This window comes from Trichomycterus rosablanca, chromosome 4 (assembly GCF_030014385.1).
Source record: "Trichomycterus rosablanca isolate fTriRos1 chromosome 4, fTriRos1.hap1, whole genome shotgun sequence".
Lineage (NCBI taxonomy): Eukaryota > Metazoa > Chordata > Actinopteri > Siluriformes > Trichomycteridae > Trichomycterus > Trichomycterus rosablanca.
In genome coordinates, this window is record NC_085991.1 from 44,423,129 (window position 1) to 44,447,167 (window position 24,039).

A 24,039-nucleotide genomic window follows, 5' to 3' on the forward strand; every position below is an offset into this window, starting at 1 on the left:
GTATGTTTCACAAATATTACATATTTTACTCATTATGCTGTTTATATGATTTGTAATTAGAGATAGTGGATTCAGTTCTAGAAAAATGTCAAACAAGAAGTGGTTAGAGGATCAGGACACTGATCAGCCATAACATTAAAACCACCTCCTTGTTTCTACACTCACTGTCCATTTTATCTGCTCCACTTACCACATAGAAGCACTTTGTAGTTCTACAATTACTGACTGTAGTCCATCTTAGGGCTGGGCGATATGGATCAAAAATAATATCTCGATATTTTTTGCTGAACGGCGATATACGATATATATCTCGATATTTTTTTTATCCCATAAGGTAATAACAAAAAGACACTTTATTATTATTTAACAGCTTTATTTGTTGTTTAATTGCAGTTTGCTCCTTGTTTACTGCAGAGTTAGTTCATGCAATTTTATTAATTTTTGGTTGTTTATTGGCCGACAACAAGAAATACTATAATAGAAGATAAATAAATAAATGACGTGTCGGACGTCGGGCGATCGTCCAGTATAAACTAACACGACCACGTACAACATCCAGTACAGAAATCACTTCCCCATAATGTTTGTTTTTTACAGATAGAGCAAATATATGTACGTCAAATATACAAACACAAGAGTCAGAACAACAGGAGACGCGTCCTTACATTATTATTACTTTCTCAACACTTGCATGATTTATACTATTTATATATGAAGTAAATACGTGCATGTCAGCGCGTGCATGCGCTTGTATTGGTTTTTGAAATGAAAAACGACTAGTTTTCTTGTTTTTTAGCTTGTTTTTTAGCTTCTGTCATGTCTTTATCCGTCTCCATGCTATCGCTGCCTGCAGGACTTACTGGGGAGGGGGCGGGGCGAGTTGTGTTCAGTGAGGGAGAGAGGCGGGGCAGGTGAACATGTGCAGAGACAAACTGGGAAAAGAGAAAGACGAACTGTCGGATCTAACTGGAACGCAACATCTATATCGATATAGACGATATTGTCTTATCTTATATCGCGTATGAAAATATATCGATATTTTATAAAATCTCGATATATCGCCCAGCCCTAGTCCATCTGTTTCTCTACATGCTTTGTTAGCCCCCTTTCATGCTGTTCTTCAATGGTCAGGACCCCCACAGGTCCACTCTATTAGACACTCCTACCTAGTTGATCCACCTTGTAGATGTAAAGTCCGAGACGATCGCTCATCTATTGCTGCTGTTTTAGTTGGTCATCTTCTAGACCTTCATCAGTGGTCACAGGACGCTGCCCACGGGGTGCTGTTGGCTGGATATTTGCTTTCCAGCAGTGACAGTGAGGTGTTTGGATCAGACACTGCAGCGCTGCTGAAGTTTTTACTCATACCAGCACAACACACACTAACACACCACCACTATGTCAGTGTCACTGCAGTGCTGAGAATGATCCACCACCTAAATAATACCTGCTCTGTAGTGGTCCTGGGAGAGTCCTGACCATTGAAGAACAGGGTAAAAGGAGGTTAAAAAGTATGCAGAGAAACAGATGGACTACAGTCAGTAATTGTAGAACTACAAAGTGCTTCTATATGGTAAGTGAAGCTGATAATGGACAGTGAGTGTAGAAACAAGGAGGTGGTTTTAATGTTATGGCTGATTGGTGTAAATGAGAATGAGTAGTACACATGCAGGCTCACTCTGTCCTCCACTGCTTGTGTTAGCAAGCTTGCTAATGAGATTATTGCTATCTGATTAAGTAAGGGATGGCAGCTGGGAGTGTGTGTGTGTGTGCGCGTGTGTGTTCGCGCGTGTGTGTGCATAGTTTTTTTTACACAAAACTTTTGTAAATGCTGGTGGATTTTTTTTGTTATTAAAAAGTGCTTGACCTGGTTAACTTTGGTAAACGACTATGTTTGAAAGTAGCTAAATTTTGGAGTTAAATTTATAGTTCTTTCTTGTTTCTCTCTCTCTCTCTCTCTCTCTCTCTCTCTCTCTCTCTCTCTGCAGTTCTGGCAGTTTGGAGAGTGGGAGGATGTGGTGATTGATGACAGACTGCCGGTTAAGGACGGGAAGCTGCTGTTTGTGCACTCTAAGGATGGCAAAGAGTTTTGGAGCGCACTGGTAGAGAAAGCCTACGCCAAGTGAGATATTTTAATCCTGATTATGAGATTTTGCCTCTTTGATTAATCAACCATAACTTTATAATCACCAGACAGCTAAGCTCGACCCCCTCTGATTACATAATGAACCCAAATAAGTAAATATGCCCCAATGGCCCTAATTATGTAAACACTTTGCTGACCAAAAGTAATTGGACACCTGACCATGACCTTGTTGGACATTCTATAAAAAAAACCCAAATTCTATTAAAATAGAGTGACCACTATGTTGTCATCATAGCTATAACAACTGCCACTATTCTGAGAAGGCTTCTCACAAGACTTAGTATGCTTGTGGGGATTTGTGTCCATGCAATCAGAAAAGCATTTGTACCTCAAGGCACTGATGTTGGTCAAGAAAGCCTCAACTGATGTTCCAGTTTATTCCAGAGCTGTTCAGTGGGGCTGAGGTCAGGGTTCTGTACTGGAGTTTCATTAGACTGAGCTTTTCTTGGTGTCCTTATAGGCTTCCCTAAACTGTTGCTGCAAAATTGGAAGCATATAATTTTCTTTATATAATTGATTTGTTACACTAAATACAGTGCAGGCAATTGAGAATTGTCAAGTGCCTTGTTAAAGGGGCCAACAGTGACAATCTGATAGATGTGGGTCTTCTTATTATACCTGTTCTACACAGAAACCACACCACAACCATATTTTACACCTATCATTTCTCAGTCTTAGTACTTTCACAATCTGTTTTCACAGTCTACCACTTTTGAAAAACATTGTTAGGGATGACAGAAACACATTAAACGCAGTAAGAATAATGCCACCTCTGATGGCTCAGACATTTACATTTTTTATATTTTAGATAATTGTAACTTCCTTCCAAAGTGACTTCATTGTAATCAGGTTTGAACCAGCAACATTTTGATTACTAGTCCAAAAGCTTAACTGCTGAGCTATTGCTGGCCTGTCTGACTACTCAAACACTGATTGAATAAACAATTGTTAGCTAACTATTGACAAAAAATTTCATTCCAGGAGATTAGTTTAGTTTGAATCTACTAATATTGAGGGATGTTAAAAGCTAAAAAGGAAGCCACTCAGGTGGCGCAGTGGTAAAAACTCACGCTAGAACTAGAGCTACGATCTCGAATACATCGTATCGAATCTCAGCTCTTCCTGCCGTCTGGGCTGAGCAACCACATGAACAACGATTGGCCTGTTGTTCAGATATGGGCGGGACTAAGCCGGATGGGGTCTCTCTCCCATGACTAATGCAATTACGACCTCTGCTGGCTGATTGATGGCGCCTGCACAGAGTTGAGAAAAGAGTGCTCTCCGGGTGTGTCCTCTCCGTACACAACGCTGAGCTGCACTGCACTCGTCAAAGTGTAGGTGATAAGACGCATACGACATGCTGCCCACGTGTCGGAGGGGGGGCGTGGGTTAGCTTCGTTCTCCTCAATCAGAGCAGGGATTGGCATTGGTGGAGAGGAAGCATGACGCAATCGGGCAATTGGACGAGCTTAAAGGGAGAAAAAGGGGAGAAAATGCATAAACAAAATAAAAAAAAAAGCTATAAAGGACCTACTTAAACCCATGTACAAGCTGTCAGAGAAGTCTAACCCAGATGAAACAAGAGCTTGACAGAAATGCTTTCATTTTTGCAATTGGCCCAAGTCGGTAGAAGCTTCTCCAGACAGTGAAGTGCATTTGGTTATTAACGTGAGGTCAGGATCAAATATTACTTTTTCTTTACCTCCAACACTATAGAAAATTCTACACAGAAATTTTCACGTAGAAATTCAACAAAATGTGGAATTTGACCAAGGAAATTTTGGATATTACATTGTGCTTATCATGTACAGAAAAAGCTACAGCTCATTGATTCTAAAGGCTAAAAAATATTCCTAACTGGCTGAATAATTATAATATTAGAAAAAAATATTCTTGTGGCATTTTAGGAAATGTTTACCACAACTACATTTAGTTTTAGAGCATTCGAAATAATTGATACATCTATAATAAGTATAAATACATTTACACAGTAGCTACACTGACCTGAACTGTCTGTGTGTGTGTGTGTTTTTTTGTCAGGCTGAATGGCTCCTATGAGTCTCTCTCGGGTGGCAGTACAGTGGAGGGTTTTGAGGATTTCACGGGTGGTGTGACTGAGATGTATGAACTGAAGAAAGCTCCTTCTGACCTCTTCAGCATCATAAAGAGAGCTGTGGAAAGAGGATCATTGCTCGGCTGCTCTATAGACGTCAGTATCTCACGGGCGCTTCACGCGCCTCCGTCAGTTTGAATAAATAACAAGTGCAAGGGTTCTTCAAAAAGTTTCCACACTTTAAACTCTATTTATGAAGAATTTCTAAAACAAATGACATCACTTTTCTACATAGTCACCTTCTGATCACTTTCCCCAGCATTGTACCATTTTAATGCCATCAGCAAAAAAATGTTTTTGGTTGATTGAGTAGCCACTGATGCAGGCAGCGATGCTTTCACATCATCACCACATGAAAATCTTCTTCCCCTTAAAGCTTTTTTGGTGCTAAATCCTGACTATAAGCTCTCTCCCACCCTCACCGTTTCCAGCAATAATATAAAGTGCAGATTGTTTTGAAAATCGCTTGTATTAGTATCTCTTGAAGACATGAATGAAACTGGCCATAAAAACACAACTTCTATTTAAAATATTAACAAAAAAACTAAATTTTTAAAACTGCAATAATTAAAAGAAAAATACTATTTACTTTCGTGGTTTACCACCACTGTTCCCTGGTCAGGGTTGTAGTGTGTCTAGTTTTTGTGGAATCACTGGGCGCAATGCTGTAACACATCCTGGACGGTCAATCCACCTGACCCCCTTTTGACCTGACCCTTACAAGACATAGTCCGACATGTCTGTATGAAGATGCCTTTTTTTTTTGTCACTGACCAAATAGGAAATGCATACATCTAATATCTATTAACACATCCTAACTTAAATCATTTACATTTTTTCTTCTAGATTACCAGCAGCACTGACATGGAGGCGGTCACCTTTAAGAAACTGGTTAAAGGCCATGCCTACTCAGTGACTGGAGTGGAGGAGGTAAGCCAGTGGACTTCTACACTGATCAGCCATAACATTAAAACCACCTCCTTGTTTTTACACCCACTGTCTATTTTATCAGCTCCACTTACCATATAGAAGCACTTTGTAGTTCTACAATTACTGACTGTAGTCCATCTGTTTCTCTACATGCTTTGTTAGCCCCCTTTCACCCTGTTTTTCAATAGTCAGGACCCCCACAGGACCACTACAAAGTAGGTATTATTTGGGTGGTGGATCATTCTCAGCACTGCAGTGACACTGACATGGTGGTGGTGTGTTAGTGTGTGTTGTGCTGGTATGAGTGGATCAGACACAGCAGTGCTGATGGAGTTTTTAAGCACCTCACTGTCACTGCTGGACTGAGAATAGTCCACCAACCAAAAATATCCAGCCAACAGCGCCCCATGGGCAGTGTCCTGTGACCACTGATGAAGGTCTAGAAGATGACCAACTCAAACAGCAGCAATAGATGAGCGATCGTCTCTGACTTTACATCTACAAGGTGGACCAACTAGGTAGGAGTGTCTAATAGAGTGGACAGTGAGTGGACACGGTATTTAAAAACTCCAGCAGCGCTGCTGTGTCTGATCCACTCATACCAGCACAACACACACTAACACACCACCACCATGTCAGTGTCACTGCAGTGCTAAGAATGATCCACCACCTAAATAATACCTGCTCTGTGGTGGTCCTGACCATTGAAGAACAGGGTGAAAGCAGGCTAAAACGATATATAGAGAAACAGATGGACTACAGTCAGTAATTGTAGAACTACAAAGTGCTTCTATATGGTAAGTGGAGCTGATAAAATGGACAGTGAGTGTAGAAACAAGGAGGTGGTTTTAATGTTATGGCTGATCGGTGTACATTTACATTAAAATTTTTGACATTTAGCAGACACTCTTATCCAGAGCGACTTTCAATATAAAAGTGTGTTTGTATGTGTTAGGTGAATTATAGAGGAACCCCTACTAAGCTGGTCCGGATAAGAAACCCGTGGGGGGAGGTGGAATGGACAGGAGCCTGGAGCGACAAGTAAGAGCATGAAAAGTCTATAAACAGAACCAAAAAGAAAAATACATAAACCTGACGATAAGTGCTAATTACTGCTGTTCTCTTATCAGTTCCCGAGAGTGGGATGGCATCGACTCGACTGCCAGAGGCAAACTGCAGAATCGCAGTGAAGATGGAGAGTTTTGGTAAGTGTGTTCCAACCAGTCTTTGTTTACCGCTAAAGAAGTTTTAATTCATAACACAAAATTAACAACAGCTTAAACCCAAGAGGGAATGGAAATTTTGCTAAGTGTTAATTAATTAGGGCAGTACAGTCCTTTACCACTACTCCGTAGTGCATTCCAATACCGCTTTGTCAATCATTGTGAACTTTAAAATCTTAAAGTCTTATTGTTCTGCACTTTTTCTGTCTTGTATTTGCATTTTAATGTAATAAAATATAAATCACTAGCTTTTTTGGGCCTCTCAGGATGTCGTACCGGGATTTCATTCAAGAGTTCAGCAGGCTGGAGATCTGTAACCTGACTGCAGATGCTTTAGATGCGAGTCAAGTGAAAAAATGGAGCTCATCTCTGTATGGAGGCGAGTGGAGGAGAGGAAGCACAGCTGGAGGCTGCAGAAACTTCCCAGGTGTGTGTGTATGTGTGTGTCTTCCTTCATCTGAGAGAGGCTAGGCAGAAATCGCCTCTTTGCAGCTGCAAAAGCGGAGGAGGAATACAGAGACTATAGTGTCTTCATTCTTGTGTAATCCTCCATATTTGTATGAATTCACCAGCTGCATCTTTAAACAGACACAAAAAGCCAAATAAATCAGAGGATGTGTGCGCTAGTTTGCGGCAAGGGTGTTTAAGTGGCAGGGATCACCAGCATGCATTGGGAATAGGATATATAAAAATTAAGGGAAAAAAACAGAATTGCTGTACAGTACATAACTAACATCAAACGAAAGTGGCAACAATAGTAATAATTGGTGGACATAGATTTCATCCATGGGCCAGTGCTAATGCTTGGTGTCAGCATGCTTGGTGTCTATCCTTATCAGGGTTGTTGTGGGTCCAGTTTTCCCAGAATTACTGGGTTCAATGCAGGGCCATACCCTGGACAGCATGCTTTAAGTACCTCGACCATCCCTTCCCCCCCTTTTTCCAGGCATAGCCAATGATGCCTGTATGTACAGTGTATCACAAAAGTGAGTACACCCCTCACATTTCTGCAGATATTTAAGTATATCTTTTCATGGGACAACACTGACAAAATGACACTTTGACACAATGAAAAGTAGTCTGTGTGCAGCTTATATAACAGTGTAAATTTATTTCTCCCTCAAAATAACTCAATATACAGCCATTAATGTCTAAACCATGGGCAACAAAAGTGAGTACACCCCTTAGTGAAAGTTCCTGAAGTGTCAATATTTTGTGTGGCCACCATTATTTCCCAGAACTGCCTTAACTCTCCTGGGCATGGAGTTTACTAGAGCTTCACAGGTTGCCACTGGAATGCTTTTCCACTCCTCCATGACGACATCACGGAGCTGGAGGAATATTCGAGAATTTGCGCTCCTCCACCTTCCGCTTGAGGATGCCCCAAAGATGTTCTATTGGGTTTAGGTCTGGAGACATGCTTGGCCAGTCCATCACCTTTACCCTCAGCCTCTTTAATAAAGCAGTGGTCGTCTTAGAGGTGTGTTTGGGGTCATTATCATGCTGGAACACTGCCCTGCGACCCAGTTTCCGGAGGGAGGGGATCATGCTCTGCTTCAGTATTTCACAGTACATATTGGAGTTCATGTGTCCCTCAATGAAATGTAACTCCCCAACATCTGCTGCACTCATGCAGCCCCAGACCATGGCATTCCCACCACCATGCTTGACTGTAGGCATGACACACTTATCTTTGTACTCCTCACCTGATTGCCGCCACACATGCTTGAGACCATCTGAACCAAACAAATTAATCTTGGTCTCATCAGACCATAGGACATGGTTCCAGTAATCCATGTCCTTTGTTGACATGTCATCAGCAAACTGTTTGCGGGCTTTCTTGTGTAGAGACTTCAGAAGAGGCTTCCTTCTGGGGTGACAGCCATGCAGACCAATTTGATGTAGTGTGCGTCGTATGGTCTGAGCACTGACAGGCTGACCCCCCACCTTTTCAATCTCTGCAGCAATGCTGACAGCACTCCTGCGCCTATCTTTCAAAGACAGCAGTTGGATGTGACGCTGAGCACGTGCACTCAGCTTCTTTGGACGACCAACACGAGGTCTGTTCTGAGTGGACCCTGCTCTTTTAAAATGCTGGATGATCTTGGCCACTGTGCTGCAGCTCAGTTTCAGGGTGTTGGCAATCTTCTTGTAGCCTTGGCCATCTTCATGTAGCGCAACAATTCGTCTTTTAAGATCCTCAGAGAGTTCTTTGCCATGAAGTGCCATGTTGGAACTTTCAGTGACCAGTATGAGAGAGTGTGAGAGCTGTACTACTAAATTGAACACACCTGCTCCCTATGCACACCTGAGACCTAGTAACACTAACGAGTCACATGACATTTTGGAGGGAAAATGACAAGCAGTGCTCAATTTGGACATTTAGGGGTGTAGTCTCTTAGGGGTGTACTCACTTTTGTTGCCGGTGGTTTAGACATTAATGGCTGTATATTGAGTTATTTTGAGGGAAGAATAAATTTACACTGTTATATAAGCTGCACACAGACTACTTTTCATTGTGTCAAAGTGTCATTTTGTCAGTGTTGTCCCATGAAAAGATATACTTAAATATCTGCAGAAATGTGAGGGGTGTACTCACTTTTGTGATACACTGTATATGCCTAACTGGTGGATAACACCACTGGGGATTCGAACCCTTTTTTCCAGCAGTAATAGGCTAGTATGAGATACTACAGGTAGCTGTTCTACCTTGGAGTAAAATATACTGTGTTCATTATAGAGTGAGTACACTGGACATTTATTTACAATAAAGTAGTCTTTTTGTACTTTAAGTAGCCTAGTGGTTAAGGTACTGGACTAGTAATCAGAAGATCGCTGGTTGAAGCCCCACCACTGCCAGGTTGCTGCTATTGGGCCCTTGAGCAAGGCCCTACTCTCAGTTGCTCAGACTGTATACTGTAATGTAAGTTGCTTTGGAAAAAGGCGTCTGCTAAATGCTGAAAATGTAAATGTACTGTCAGCCTTCAATATTTTAGAACTTATACTGTATGGCCAAAAGTATGTGGACTCCTAATTATCAGGTTTATGTGTTTTAACCACATACATTACCAACAGGTGTAAAAAACCAATTATATAAAACAAATTATGCTTATAGTTTTATGGCGACAGTTTAGGGGAGACTCCAGAACTCCAGTGTCATCATGGAGCCCTGACCCCTACCCCTCGTTTCAGAGGAGTAATGTCTGTTATGGCTGCGAAGTGGGAGATGTGGGTTATTTCTAACTCTGTATTAATGTACATAGATTTGGAATGCCATTTCCAACAAGCTTGGTCAGGTTTCCACATACACAGGTTTAGGCACATAGTGTATTTTAAATCTTAAAGCTTTAATTCTGCTCCCTCTTTCTTTGGGGCGGCACAGTGGCTCAGTGGGTAGCACTGTCGCCTCACAGCAAGAAGGTCCTGTTTTCGATCCCCAGGTGGGGCGGCCCAGGTCCTTTCAGTGTGAAGTTTGCATGTTCTCTGTGTGGGTTTCTTCCTACATTCCAAAGACATGCAAGTGAGCCATGACTGACATTAAACTTGTGAACTGATGAATCTTGTGTAACCAGTAACTACCGTTTCTGTCATAAATGTAAAAAAAGTGTGTAAAACATGCTGTTAAATTCCTAATAAATAAATAAATAAACGCTCTCTCCTTAGCTACGTTCTGGATCAACCCTCAGTTCAAGATTAATCTGAAGCACCCCGACACAAGTGGACAAGACAAGTGTAGCTTTCTGGTGGCTCTGATGCAAAAAGATCGCAGAAAAAAGCATAAGGAGGGCAAAGACATGGAGACCATTGGCTTTGCTATCTATGAGGTGCGTGCCAAGAAGCTCAGTCTGATAAAGCTCTAGAACTCAAACTTACATAATACATATTTTTGCTTAAATAAATCTGCTTCTGTTCTGAGCTTTTTGTTTGTTTTTTTCTTTTCCAGGTTCCCCGTGAGGTAGGACGGCATCTTTACTAAGTTTACTACATTTTCTGTAATATATGCACAGATTAAAAATAATTAAATATATGTAATAATGGAATAGCTACATGTTTTTGAGCTTGGATTATGTAAAACAAATCACATGGTAGCCTGCTGTGAGCTCATAGTCTCGTCCTCTGACCGGCAGTATGTAGGTCAGACTAGTGTCCACTTGAAGCGAGACTTTTTCCTGACGCACGGCTCCAGTGCTCGCTCTGAGCTCTTCATCAACCTGCGTGAGGTGAGCTCACGTTTCAGCATGCCCTCCGGAGAATACATCATCGTCCCGTCCACCTTCGAGCCACAGAAAGAGGCTGACTTTGTCCTGCGTGTCTTTTCTGAGAAACCTGCCGAATCACAGTGAGTAATGCTGAGAGGTGGAAATTCTGCCCTGGTCAAAATCTCAGCTTTTGTCTTTTGTCTTTATTTATATATTTGAATATACACTGATCAACCATAACATTAAAACCACCTCCTTGTTTCTACACTCACTGTCCATTTTATCAGCTCCACTTACCATATAGAAGCACTTTGTAGTTCTACAATTACTGACTGTAGTGCATCTGTTTCTCTACATGCTTTGTTAGCCCCCTTTCATGCTGTTCTTCAATGGTAAGGACCCCCACAGGACCACCACAGAGTAGGTATTATTTAGGTGCTGGATCATTCTCAGCACTGCAATGACACTGACATGGTGGTGGTGTGTTAGTGTGTGTTGTGCTGGTATGAGTGGATCAGACACAGCAGCGCTGCTGGAGTTTTTAGACCTTTCAGACAAAAGTATCTCCAGCAGACTACTGTAACATAAAACTTTACTTAATAATGCATTTTTCCCCTGATGTTGACCTCCACTCTGACTGAGGAGAGCCGTGACTAACACACGCCCCCTCCGACACGTGTGCAGTAGCCGACCGCATCGTTTCACCTGCACATGGTGGATCAGACTCACTGATGTGGATCAGTTTTGTGTACGGAGAGACACACAGTAATCACACATTGCTCCTGCAGGCGCCATCAGTCATTAGGTTGTAATTGCGCCAGTTATGAGGAACTCCCTCTGGCACCCTCCCTGAACAACAAGCCAATTATTGTTCGTGTAGGTGCAGCCTGCTGGTGGCAGAGCTGAGATTTGAACCGACCAGTTCTAGCGCCACCTGATCACCCCGGCTTGTAAGATATAAAAAATACTAAGTCATTCTAGCTCTGTTTTTCAAAGGGAATAGAGTGTTTATAAGCATATATAACAACGTTAGTAAAAACACTGATGTTAAAGATATTTAAACCCATTTACATCTGTATGTTTACACACTGCACAGTTGCATGAAATTCTGCAGGATCAGTTACTAAACAGTTCATTGATTCCTTAATAAACATTCTGTCTTTCTCTTCTAGGGAAATGGATGATGAGGTCTCAGCTAATCTTCCTAATGAGGTGAGCCGAACAACATGCAGATAAATGCATACATTTTTTCATTTTATTTTAGTTTTACCACTTCTTTATCTTGGTCAGGGTCTGGGTGAGTCTGGTTCCCCTAGAAACAGTGGGAGCAATGCAGTAACACACCCCGGACAGGACACCAGTTTGTTGTGGGGCTTTGAGCATCCCCACCCCTAGATATAGCCAGTCATGCCTGTTTGTTGAAGACCGACTGGCCAAAAGCACAACTGGGGATTTGAACCCTGGATCCCAGCAGTAGTTTACTGCTCAACCACTCAAGCTCCCCTAGCAGCATTCATGTAAAGGTATCAAATGGAAAACTACAGATGCCTGAGAATGATGCCAGTGTAGAAAGCTAAACTTATTTTATATATTATATGTATATATTATACACACAAGCACAAATCAAATGTTTAAATCATTTTGATTTTGACATCACCAGAGCTTGAAATTTTAATCTTGAATTTCTTATTTTGGTGCTTCTGTCGCCTCACAGCAAGAAGGTCCAGGGTTCTATCCCCAGGTGGAGCAGTCCGGGTCCTTTCTGTGTGAAGTTCTCCCCGTGTCTGTGTGGGTTTCCTCTGGGAGCTCCGGTTTCCTCCCACAGTCCAAAGACATCCAAGTGAAGTTAACTGGAGATACAAAATTGTCCATGACTGTGTTTGACATTAAAGACTTGAAATGATGAATCTTGTGTAACCAGTAACTACCCGTTCTGGTATGAATGTAACCAAGGTGTAAAACATGACGTTTTGTGTGTTTAAGGGTTTGTTGGTTGCCCTGCCCACACATTTAACATTTAACAGTTCCTATTCCAAACTAACTTGCATAATTCATACCTGTGTGTTTTTTCCCTCCAGAATGTATTGGATGAGAGTCAAATTGATGCAGGATTCAAGAATCTCTTCAGACAGCTGGCTGGAGCGGTAAGAATTAACAGGCCAGGCCATCAGTACACATTTTGGGCAACTTTCCCATGCCCCTTTTAACCCCACCATCCTCCCCCCTTCCCCATTTATTTTATATGTGTGTTGAAGGATATGGAGATCAGTGCAACAGAGCTGCAGACCATTATGAACCGAATCATCGCCAAACGTGAGTCTTCTAACCACTAAATCTGACGTGTCAGTGTATATAGTGTGTGGGTCCAACTGAAGCTTTTGTAGTCTGTATTTTTCTTTTTGCTGGTGGGTGTTTTTATTACTATTTTATAGACGTGGTTCCGCAAAAACAACAGAAGAGGCCGAGGCAAACAAAAACAGAGTCATGTTTCATTTACTTTTTTTATTTTTTTGCTTCCTCAGAGCTGCAAGATCTAAACACTGAACTTAATGTTATATTATTAAGCCTCTTAACACAATCAGCTTTTAAATGGTGGTTGTTATGGTTATGTATACACTGATCAGCCGTAACATTAAAACCACCTCCTTGTTTCTACACTGTCCATTTTATCAGCTCCACTTACCATATAAGAGCACTTTGTAGTTCTACAATTACTGACTGTAGTCTATCTGTTTCTGTACATACCTTTTTAACCTGCTTTCACCCTGTTCTTCAATGGTCAGGACCCCCACAGGACCACCACAGAGCAGGTATTATTTAGGTGGTGGATCATTCTCAGCACTGCAGTGACAATGACATGGTGGTGGTGTGTTAGTGTGTGTTGTGCTGGTATGAGTGGATCAGACACAGCAGCGCTGCTGGAGTTTTTAAATACCGTGTTCACTCACTGTCCACTCTATTAGACACTCCTACCTAGTTGGTCCTCCTTGTAGATGTAAAGTCAGAGACGATCGCTCATCTATTGCTGCTGTTTGAGTTGGTCATTTTCTAGACCTTCATCAGTGGTCACAGGACGCTGCCCACAGGGAGCTGTTGGCTGGATGTTTTTGGTGGGTGGACTATTCTCAGTCCAGCAGTGACAGTGAGGTGTTTAAAAACTCCATCAGCGCTGCTGTGTCTAATCCACTCATACCAGCACAACACACACTAACACACCACCACCATGTCAGTGTCACTGCAGTGCTGAGAATGAGCCACCACCTAAATAATACCTGTTCTGTAGTGGTCCTGTGGGGGTCCTAACCATTAAAGAACAGCATGAAAGGGGGCTAACAAAGCATGCAGAGAAACAGATATTTTACAGTCAGTAATTGTAGAACTACAAAGTGCTTCTATATGGTAAGTGGAGCTGATAAAATGGACAGAGTGTAAAAACAAGGAGGTGGTTGTTATGGCTGAAAGACTGACTCAAAAATATTAAAAATCAGCTTAAATAAGTTAGATTAAATGTTCTTATGCATAATTTATTGTACATAATTGAATTAAGTAGGTGCTTGGGTGGCACAGTGGTAAAATTCACTAGTCAGCAATGACTGTGATCCGGGGTTTAAATCTTCTAGCAATGTCTCCTCACAGCAAGAAGGTCCTGGGTTTGATCCCCATGTGGAGTGGTTCGGTCCATTCTGTATGGAGTTTGCATGTTCTCCCTGTGTCTGCGTGGGTTTCCTCCGGGAGCTCCGGTTTCCTCCCACAGTCCAAACACATGCAAGTGAGGTGAATTGGAGATACAAAATTGCCCATGACTGTGTTTGACATTGAAGACTTGAACTGTTGAATCATGTGTACCTGATTCGTCTGGAATTCAGGGTTTGAGTCCCCAGTGGTGCTTTCAGCTAGTTGGGCTTGTACATGCAGACATGGTTGGCTATGTCTGAGGGTGGGATGGCCGAAGCCTGATTGGCGTCCTGTCGGCGGTGTTACTGCATTGTGTCCAGTGATTCCGTGACTCTGACCAGAATAAAGCGGTGGTGAAATATAAAATAAAAATTGAGTTAACTCTCCTGTTTTCTTTGCAGATAAGGATCTAAAGACTGATGGATTTGGTCCTGAGGCCTGTCGCAGCATGATAAACCTGATGGACGTATCCTTTATTAAGCTTTGTATAATGAACTAGTTTTGTGTATTGGCTTGTTACACTTGCTACCAGTTCTATGGTTTTGCTTATTAGTCTTTCTATGATCAGTTTGTTACTTTGAGAACAGATCATCTAAATCCTGACTGTTTATTATAGTGTTTCTTAGTTGATCTATATAAAATAGCAGTCATTTTTCTACGTTATTCTCTGTGACGGCCATGTTCAGACAGATGGTAGCGGTAAACTGGGTCTTACTGAGTTCCATGTGCTGTGGGAGAAAATCAAACGCTATCTGGTGAGATTTGTTTGTTTGTGGATAGTTTCACTGACAAAAGTCAAGAAATGTAATCATGACTGATAATAAGGGATGTAACGATACACTACCCACAACGTGATCACGATATGATTTTTTGAAATTACTCTTAAACAAAATAAAATAAAATACTGTATTTGTGATTATCTGTTATTTATCTAAATAATGAATGACCTTTTATTTCTGAGGTAGGTACAAACTATGCAAAACAATTTTGAATTAAGCCCAATTTGGCTGCAAAACTACAAATCTGGCAACCAGGCGTATAGCACCAGTGACGTCAACCAGGCGAGGTGTATAGTGCCTGTGCCCTCTGCTGTTTAAAGTGAATATCGATTCATTATACATGTCAAATCGATTTGAATTGTGGAATTTTTGAATCGGTTATTAACTGGCTTGTGGTGCATCGTTACATCCCTACTAATAATTCTGTCACAACTCAGACCAGGTGACAGTTTACCACATTGTAGAGGTGCGACGGCTCATACTTTTGGTAAATCAGCGTCTTTTAGGATGCATGATTTTCAAAACACTATATTTAGTGGTATTGGGCTAGTGTAATAAACGGGTTCCTCTACATTACAGTTGATTTTGGAATATACAGTTAACCCTTGAGTTACGAACGGTTTATCATACGAACATTTCGGGTTACGAACGATCTTTTTCAATTTAACGTACAAACAAATTTTGGATTACGAACAGAAATTTGCGAAATACGTGACGTCACGAACAAGTTGACTCGAACCGTCTCTCTCTCTCTCTCTCTATATATATATATATATACAGTGAGCGAACATTCGGACAGCAAATGGTGTTTTTTTCTGTGTTTTCTTTATATTTTGTAAAATTCTATATTAAAATGGCCTCAAAGAATGTGCAGAGGAAGCGTAGTGTTGAGAAAATGAAAAAAATCACTATTTATTGTTGTATAATTACTCCTGCCAGTAGCTGTCACTGTGTATCAGACAGAGGGGACAGTGAGTGAGAGAGAAAAAGGAATTCGGCTCAGTAAAGTATTCTTTCTTTCGTGCAATTACACCTACAAAATACACTACAATACAATTGTAATAAAGAAGGAAATAATAGAGAAATATGAGAGTTATTGTTGTTTCTGGTAAAAAATACCATTTAAGACATTAGAAAGGTTAAGTAAGGTGGTTTGGGAGGTCTGGCACGGATTAATTGTATTTACATTATTTCTGGATTTTGCTTGCACAACTCCCAAACTAATCAAGAAAAGTCGGATCACCACACGCCCCCTCCAACATGTGTCCATTTTGTGGCCGCTTCTTATCACCTGCACAGGGACCAATCCCAGAGATTGCATATAGCAGCTGAAGCCAGAAGAGACCTTGTTTGAACTTCGCTTCCTCGAACTCGAGCCAATAGTGTTTGCCTGGTGTCTCTGCTTAGAGTCAAACTTGCGAGTTTGAACAAGTTAGTGTGTTAGTGTTGCACTGCCTGAGTGACCTGGTTTCAACTTATTCCTATAGTATACACCGATCAGGCATAACATTACAACCACCGTCCTAACTGACTGGTCTGTGGCTATGCAGCCCTATATGCAACAAACTGTGATGCACGGTGTATTCTGACACCTTTCTATCAGAACCAGCATTAACTTCTTCAGCAATTTGAGCTACAGTAGCTGGTCTGTTGGATCGGACCACACGGGCCAGCCTTCGCTCCTCACGTGCATCAACGAGCCTTGGCTGCCCATGACCCTGTCGCAGGTTTACCACTGTTCCTTCCTTGGATCTTGTCAAACTCGCTCAAATCCCTATGCTTGCTTATTTTTCCTGCTTTTAACACATCAACTTTGAGGATAAAATGTTCACTTGCTGCCTAATATATCCTGTGGTGAAGAGATAATCAGTGTGATTTTTTTACCTCACCTGTCAGTGGTCATAATGTTTCTCTCTCTCTCTTTCAGGAAGTGTTTAGGAAATTTGATTTGGATAAATCTGGTACAATGAGCTCCTATGAGATGCGCATGGCCCTTGAAGCTTCAGGTAAGTTCCGCCGTTCATTTACTTTAACAGTATAACACTATTCACTTTTCATTTATTTTATTTATGCACTGGTGCTACAGAAAGTAATACACAGTATGCAAGTCTAGTTTTTAATATTAGTATTTATGTGGGTCTTTGGTCGCAGAACGCTCAGCTTTTTGGGGGATAAGGGAAGTTCATTTTATCACCAGGATGCTTGTACACTGAAGTGTTAACAAGTAACAAATGCTTTAGTCTAGTTTACTACTCACTGAGCTCTAATGTCCAAAGCTTTACATGCTTTCAATTTAAGAAGAAGATGAATGTCTTTATTTGTCATATATACATATACATGTGTACAGTACAACAAAATTCTTTCTTCGCATATCCCAGCTTTTTTGGAAGCTGCGGTCAGAGCGCAGGGTCAGCCATTGTACGGTGCCCCTGGAGCAGAGAGGGATAAGGACCTTGCTTAAGGGCCCAACAGTGGTTGCATGGCAGAGCCTGGATTTAAACTCTCAACCTTTCAGTTGATAGCCCAAAGCTCTACCCACTAGGCTACTGCTGTTCCTTATTTTATATAAATTTGCTTGTGTGGGCAATTCCACTTGTACATTGTTATTTAAATAAATGAACAAACATGCATAGATAAAACAGTAGTAGCTGTAATCTTAAAACCAGAATGACATTCAGGCTGTATGCTGTTTGATATTACCCCACACTGCATTAGTCTTCTGAGGTTTGGCAAACGTCTTAGATTAAATCAATTTCTTGATCGATCTACAACACTGGTCGACTACAGCATTTGTGGGTAAATGGAAGTCTGCTCATTAATTGAGTTAAGCTACTGCAACACAGACACAGTTTTGCAGTTTTCCTGTGGGCAGCTTTGATCTTTTAGACCTCTTATAGCTTCTTTTAAGAGCTCTCCCAATCTAGTTATTTCCAATTCCCAGTTATAACTCTGCTGCCACTTGCACTACCTCCTTTCTGGCCAAAAGGTGCTGTAGACCAACACACGTACCCTCTGATATGTGCTTACTTGCCAGCCACATTCTAGAGAGAGCACCACTGAACAGACACTCTTTATCATTTACTCACTTGCACTTAGGAGAGTCAATCTACCATTATTTTGGGGTGGAAGAAAACTGGAGTACCCAGAGAAAACTCACGCTCACAATAGGAGAATATACCAAACTGCTTACAGACAGTGACTAAAGGTCTCTAGGACCCTAATGCTGAGTTAAATAAGAGTTTACTCTCCTAGTATCCACATTGCTGACTGATGTGTTGATATGTTGCTGTATGTCTAGTTTCTGTAGTTTATTGTAATCTTTTTGTCTTCCACCAGGCTTCAAGCTGACCAATCATTTATTCCAGTTGATCATCCTGCGCTACACAGAGGATGACATGTCTGTCGACTTTGACAATTTTGTCACTTGCCTTGTGCGTCTGGAGACCATGTTCAGTAAGTGGCCATTTTTATTCTATATTTCAGATGTTATTAAGAAGCCATTTGGCTTTTTGAGATTTAATTTTAAATAAAAGGTTTACACCAAAACTTATGCCAATGTAGGCAATATATAATGGTGGCAGATCGGTACTGCTGGTCCAAGTTCCTTTTAGGAAAGTAACTTCTTTATTTGGTGGGAAACTAAAACATGGTAAAGTTTCTTGCAGTTTCACATCATTTACTTGAATTCTGCACTGGAATCTTTAAAAGGTTTACTATGGAGACTGAGCATAAGAATTACATAAAGTTGTAATTCTCCTTGCCACGGCTCTGACAAGGATAAAGTGGTTACTTAAAATTCATAAAGGAAGAGATTATTATTTGGTTGCCTGTATATTTTGTCTGTTCTGTTTTTTGACCTTACCAGTAAGTGATATAACAGTATAAAAAGTAAAAGAAACCAAAGAAAGCTAACAAATTATGCCATCTTCTAAAACAGTATAGCCGATCTCAATCACTTTTACTCAAATTCTAACACATTCATTAAGATAACATATAAACTGCTGCAGGTAATTTAATAATAATCTTTAAAATAAATTAAAATGACAGTTTAAGTTCTCGCTATTGACCAGTGTCTCTAAAATTGAGAATTACTCGACACTGTTTTTTATTGTTAACTTTCTTGTTCTGCCATGTTTTTGCAGAGACATTCAAGACCTTAGACACAGATGCTGATGGATTCATATCTGTAAACTTTGTGCAGGTTTGGTTCTTGGCTTTTTATCATTCACATCCAAAAATAATACAAGGAAAATGTTACTTTAACCGTGTCCACAGACTCTGATAATTTTAACACATTAAAAGAAGCTTAAGAGTGACATGACAATGACGTACAGATGAATTCTGTTAGGTTGATTGAACCGCATGTGTTAGCTTTAAAAGATCTTTAACTGTTAGCACTGTGATATCGATGGAACAGAGTTTGTTAAAACAAAAATTATTTTCCATTATCTGCATCCTTCATTTAAGTGAGACAATCTCAAAAAGTAATGGCAATGTATAATAAACAAACAGACCAGGCTTAAGGACCTTTTTAGAATAGAAGCCAATTTCACCAAAAGTACAGCACAGAAAATAAAACAAACATAAAATAAATAACCACAGAATTTTAAAAGACAACTCTCTGACCAAGTCTCAACAAAAATACTTTAAATTATCAGGTTCAATGGTTCTTTGCATGGTTGTACAGCAGGCAGCAGATCTACGGTAGTTGTACACGGCTCGGTGCACCTTATGGTAACATCCAGAATTACAATATTTAAACATCACTGAACCTTTAGGAAAACTTCAGAGGAGCAGACTGTAAAGTAAATTACTGCCTCATTCATACTATAAAGAACTAGAATTTTAAGTAAGCTTCATCATCCCATCTCAACAATTTTAGGACTTGTCTATGCAATAATTGATGATACAATGATAGTGTTGTTGTAGAGTTTTGTATTAAGCTAATGCTTTCCTTGTTTCTTGCTTTTGCAGTGGTTGTCTTTGACTATGTTTGCATGAACAGATGGACATCTGGGTGCTTGTCTTCTTTTACTAAGACCATCACATCCTTTCACATGGTCCAAAAGTGCCTTTTTCATAGCCTTTATTTCTTAAGGTGATGGTATTCAATCAGTGTTTAAGTGCAGTTTTTTATGGTGTATAGGTTTAGGGGGGGGTGGAAGTTTTTAAGTTGTATACAAATGCCAATCTGTATTTTGTTTATCATGTTAGCATGAGCCAAAATAGTAACTCACGGTCTGAATCATCAGTGTCATATATTTCCCACTATAGTGTTTACTATACTAGTCTTAGACCAGCATGTGCCAAGCCAAGCAATCATATTTGGATTTTTACTCACTAGGTCTGGCACTAAACATTAGGTAATTAAAATAGCATATTTATATGCTGCACCTTTATATACTGTATATGCACTGCATTCTGTTTACTACTCCTGTAGTGGTGTGCAATCAACTATGCAGTATGTGTGACTTACCTGGCAAAATCACAAACCAAATAATAAGTACATGGAATTACAAACCTCAATTCTAGAAACGTGAACCTATAAAAGTGCACATATATTTACAAGAAATTGTGTTTAAAAAGAGTGTCTATCTCTAGATTTTCTAGACTATTTTTCAGGGACTTGTATGCTTATTTCATTATGGCAGTGCCAAGCCCATTTTGCACATTACAGCAGCATGGCAACATGATCAGAATGTGGATGTTAGGCATAGTGAAGTACAGTTGCTAAAGATTTGCTTACCAGAACAAAGGCTAAATAAATCAGCTTTCAAAACTAGATAAGCAGGTATTTACACTCCCCAAACTATTATGAATTGCCATTAACGGGAAATCTGATTTACACTCTATGGACGAAAGTATTGGGACACTTCTTCTAATTATTGAATTAATGTGTTTCAGCCACAGCAATTGCTTACAGGTGTAGTAAATCAGTTATATAAAGAAAATTATATGTTCCAATTTTTCTTTTTCTCCCGACTTTTAGCTTGTCCAATTGCCCAATTGTGTCATGCTTCCTCTCCACCAATGCCGATCCCCATTCTGATTGAGGAGAACAAAGCTAACCCACGCCCCCTCCGACTCGTGGGCAGCAGCCATATGCATTTTGTCACCCACACTAGGCGAGTGCATATATGTGAATCAGCTTTATGTACAGAGAGACGCACCCTGATCAGCATTCTTTTCCCCATCTTTGTGCAGGCACCATCAATCAGCCAGCAGAGGTCGTAATTGCATTAGTTATGAGAGAGAGAGACCCTATCCGGCTTTAATACCCCACCCCTATCTGAACAACAGGTCAATTGTTGTTCATGTGGCTGCTCAGCCCAGCCGGCAGGCAGAGCTGAGACTCAATACGATGTATTCGAGATCCCAGCTCTGGTGTTCGTGTGTGTTTTTACCGCTGCGCCACCTGAGCGGCCATATGTTCCAATTTTTAGCCACAGTTTAGGTAAGGCCCTTTCCTGTTCCAGCATGGCTGTGTCCCTGTGCATAAAGCAAGGTCGATAAAAACATAAAGAAAAGCTCAGTTTGAGGAAACTCCAGTCAAGTTTGACTTTCATCAGTTCCCTGAATAGACACAAATTCTCTCAGACAAACTTCAAAGTCTTGTGAGAAGCCTTCTAAAAATAATACATAATACATTAAACAAAAAGTTTAACCTTCACAGAGCCCTTTATGTGGTAAATATACAATAAAATTAGCTGTTCTTATCTGGAATTGAGGTTTGTACTCATGTATTTGTTTACATGCTGCCTGTTGCATTTTAATCAGGGATTAGTATGAGTAGTATATTTAGTGTGCCATTTTGAACACACCCTTCAGCTTTACTTACTGTACATGGGCCTGTTTACAATTCCTGTTAGAAATGGGTCATGGCACCCTAATGCTTACATTTATCAGAACCATTAGGGGTGTGTATTAGGCTGATAAAAACCCAGTCTGTGTTTTAAACATTATTTTTTTATGAGCAGTGACCCTTACTATCTTTAACTCTGGGACTTTAGGTGCAATTAGTTGCTTACATTTTTAACCAGGTTTGTGGAAAAATTATTTTTTAATGATAAGATAATTCTAGAATGAGGCTCATATACAAAATGCTAAAAAATAAATGCACTTGTTAGTGCTGTGATTTGAGTATTAAAAGGGATTATATATGCACAATGTATGTACTGCTTGCATGTTTCCATGTTAGGCTGCATGTGGAACTTATATACATTCCCTCAAGTTCAATCAGATAAAACGTTCATGCTGTACAATGTAATGTTTGAATGTGCATGCAGAAATAAATAAGAGGTGAATGGAAATGAATCCACCATTCGTGCCTACGTCATGGCCATATAAATGCTCGTGCCATCCTTTTTGTACGTGTTCTGATTTCTCTGTGGTACTGTGTTTTCTGTGCTCTGGTCAGGACACTTTCTGTATTTGTAAGTGTTATGTATCCAATATTTCCATTTTCAATAAATATGTTTTTGAAATACAGTTTGTACACATTATAACTGGTCACTGTGGGTTTTTGATTGAATTACAGATTCACCAAATTTAATCAATGGGCACTAGGTGGGTGGATAGAAATGACTAGATGAATGGATGAGTCAACTGGTGGAAAGTTGTGGGATAGGGATAAACGGGTGGATCAGTGGATTGACAGGTCAGACAGATCTTTAACACTTTATTTATGTAACTGTTTCTCCCTTAAAACCAGGTACCACATCCCAGGGGTTTATTGTTTGATTTACCACTAATTAAAATGGAAGATGTACAGATGTTAAACATTGCATTTTCCATACTGTCCAAGCTTTTTCTGATTTGAGGTGGTATTAAATGTATTGATTTACTAGACCTGTGAGCAGACATTGTGTCACAAACATTACACTGATGTGTAAGAATATTACAGAACTTAATTAAACATTATATTGGTTTGGATAATCACGTACCGGTACAATAAATGCTTTTGTTGATCTAAATAAAAAGCAATACTATAGAATTGGTAAATGTAAAAATAATAACGAACATTGGTTAATGCTCCAGTTTCCTCATCTTCATCGGACTGTAGATCTCATGTACATGTGCTGTCTTGCTTCTAAATACTGATCTAAGGGGGGAAAATATACTTGTACTTTAAATCAGTATAAACTTTAAATCAGATAGCTTAAGATAAAATATGTAAACAAAATAGGGGTACAGGATATGATTTGATAATAGAATAAAATAATGGTTACAAAGTTGGAGTGTGTGGCATGCATTTGTTTATGGACTTCTTTAAAAGTGGACTTGTGTAAAAATTGTTTCAATGTCAAGTTGGACAGAAATTATGCTTAATGCAGCTCGCCAACCTGCATCTAGTTGTGTTTTGAATCTAGCCTTAGTTTAAATGACAAATATTTTCTTGGAATAACTTACTGCATGATTTAAGAACTCTGACATCATGTCGTTGCATCTTCACTCCTGTTTATGTCTGATTATAATATTTGTAATTTGGACAGTAAGTAACACCATCTGCATACCAGCTTTCAGGCACCATTGCCATGGCTTTGGTGCCCAGGAACTCAATTACAATTACAAAGACAGGAGTAAAAAAAAACATCAGTCATCTTTTACTTACAAAAATAATCATTGTCAATAAAACTGGTTTGGCAACTCAAATTTAAGTGTTTTTTCTTATTTTGATTCTTTTTTATCTCATGACATGTTTCAAGCAGAATATCACACAATTTGAACAGCCCTTATAACCATTTAAAAATTGGCCAAATTACATGTCCAAAAGTATCTAGACACCCTTTTTAATTACTGTAATCAGCTACCTTAAGGTGCACCCATTGCTGTCACAGGCACTAATTAATATAATGTGGCAAATCGACGTGTTCAACAATTGAACATGTTAGAGCATTAGGTAATATGTTTTTGTTTTTATAAGCCCTGTGAATACATTATTGCTTTTTACAGTTTGAATTTACTTGCCCTAAAG

General features: G+C 40.0%; 1 protein-coding gene across 1 annotated transcript in view; it reads left to right on the forward strand.

The window, feature by feature from the left end:
• The window catches only part of capn1 (calpain 1), an 83,113-nt gene extending 60,543 nt beyond the window's left edge, over positions 1-22,570 (forward strand). Inside the window, exons 5-22 of the mRNA XM_062994375.1 lie at positions 1,989-2,122; positions 4,187-4,355; positions 5,106-5,189; positions 6,145-6,230; positions 6,320-6,394; positions 6,679-6,839; positions 10,076-10,236; positions 10,356-10,367; positions 10,540-10,751; positions 11,784-11,823; positions 12,690-12,755; positions 12,867-12,924; positions 14,688-14,752; positions 14,973-15,041; positions 16,993-17,071; positions 18,402-18,518; positions 19,208-19,266; positions 20,040-22,570. Of these exons, the coding sequence (XP_062850445.1) occupies positions 1,989-2,122; positions 4,187-4,355; positions 5,106-5,189; positions 6,145-6,230; positions 6,320-6,394; positions 6,679-6,839; positions 10,076-10,236; positions 10,356-10,367; positions 10,540-10,751; positions 11,784-11,823; positions 12,690-12,755; positions 12,867-12,924; positions 14,688-14,752; positions 14,973-15,041; positions 16,993-17,071; positions 18,402-18,518; positions 19,208-19,266; positions 20,040-20,066 (1,674 nt within the window). The 3' untranslated portion in view covers positions 20,067-22,570. The remainder of the gene's footprint in view (positions 1-1,988; positions 2,123-4,186; positions 4,356-5,105; positions 5,190-6,144; positions 6,231-6,319; positions 6,395-6,678; positions 6,840-10,075; positions 10,237-10,355; positions 10,368-10,539; positions 10,752-11,783; positions 11,824-12,689; positions 12,756-12,866; positions 12,925-14,687; positions 14,753-14,972; positions 15,042-16,992; positions 17,072-18,401; positions 18,519-19,207; positions 19,267-20,039) is intronic.
• The last annotated feature ends 1,469 nt before the right edge of the window (positions 22,571-24,039 follow it).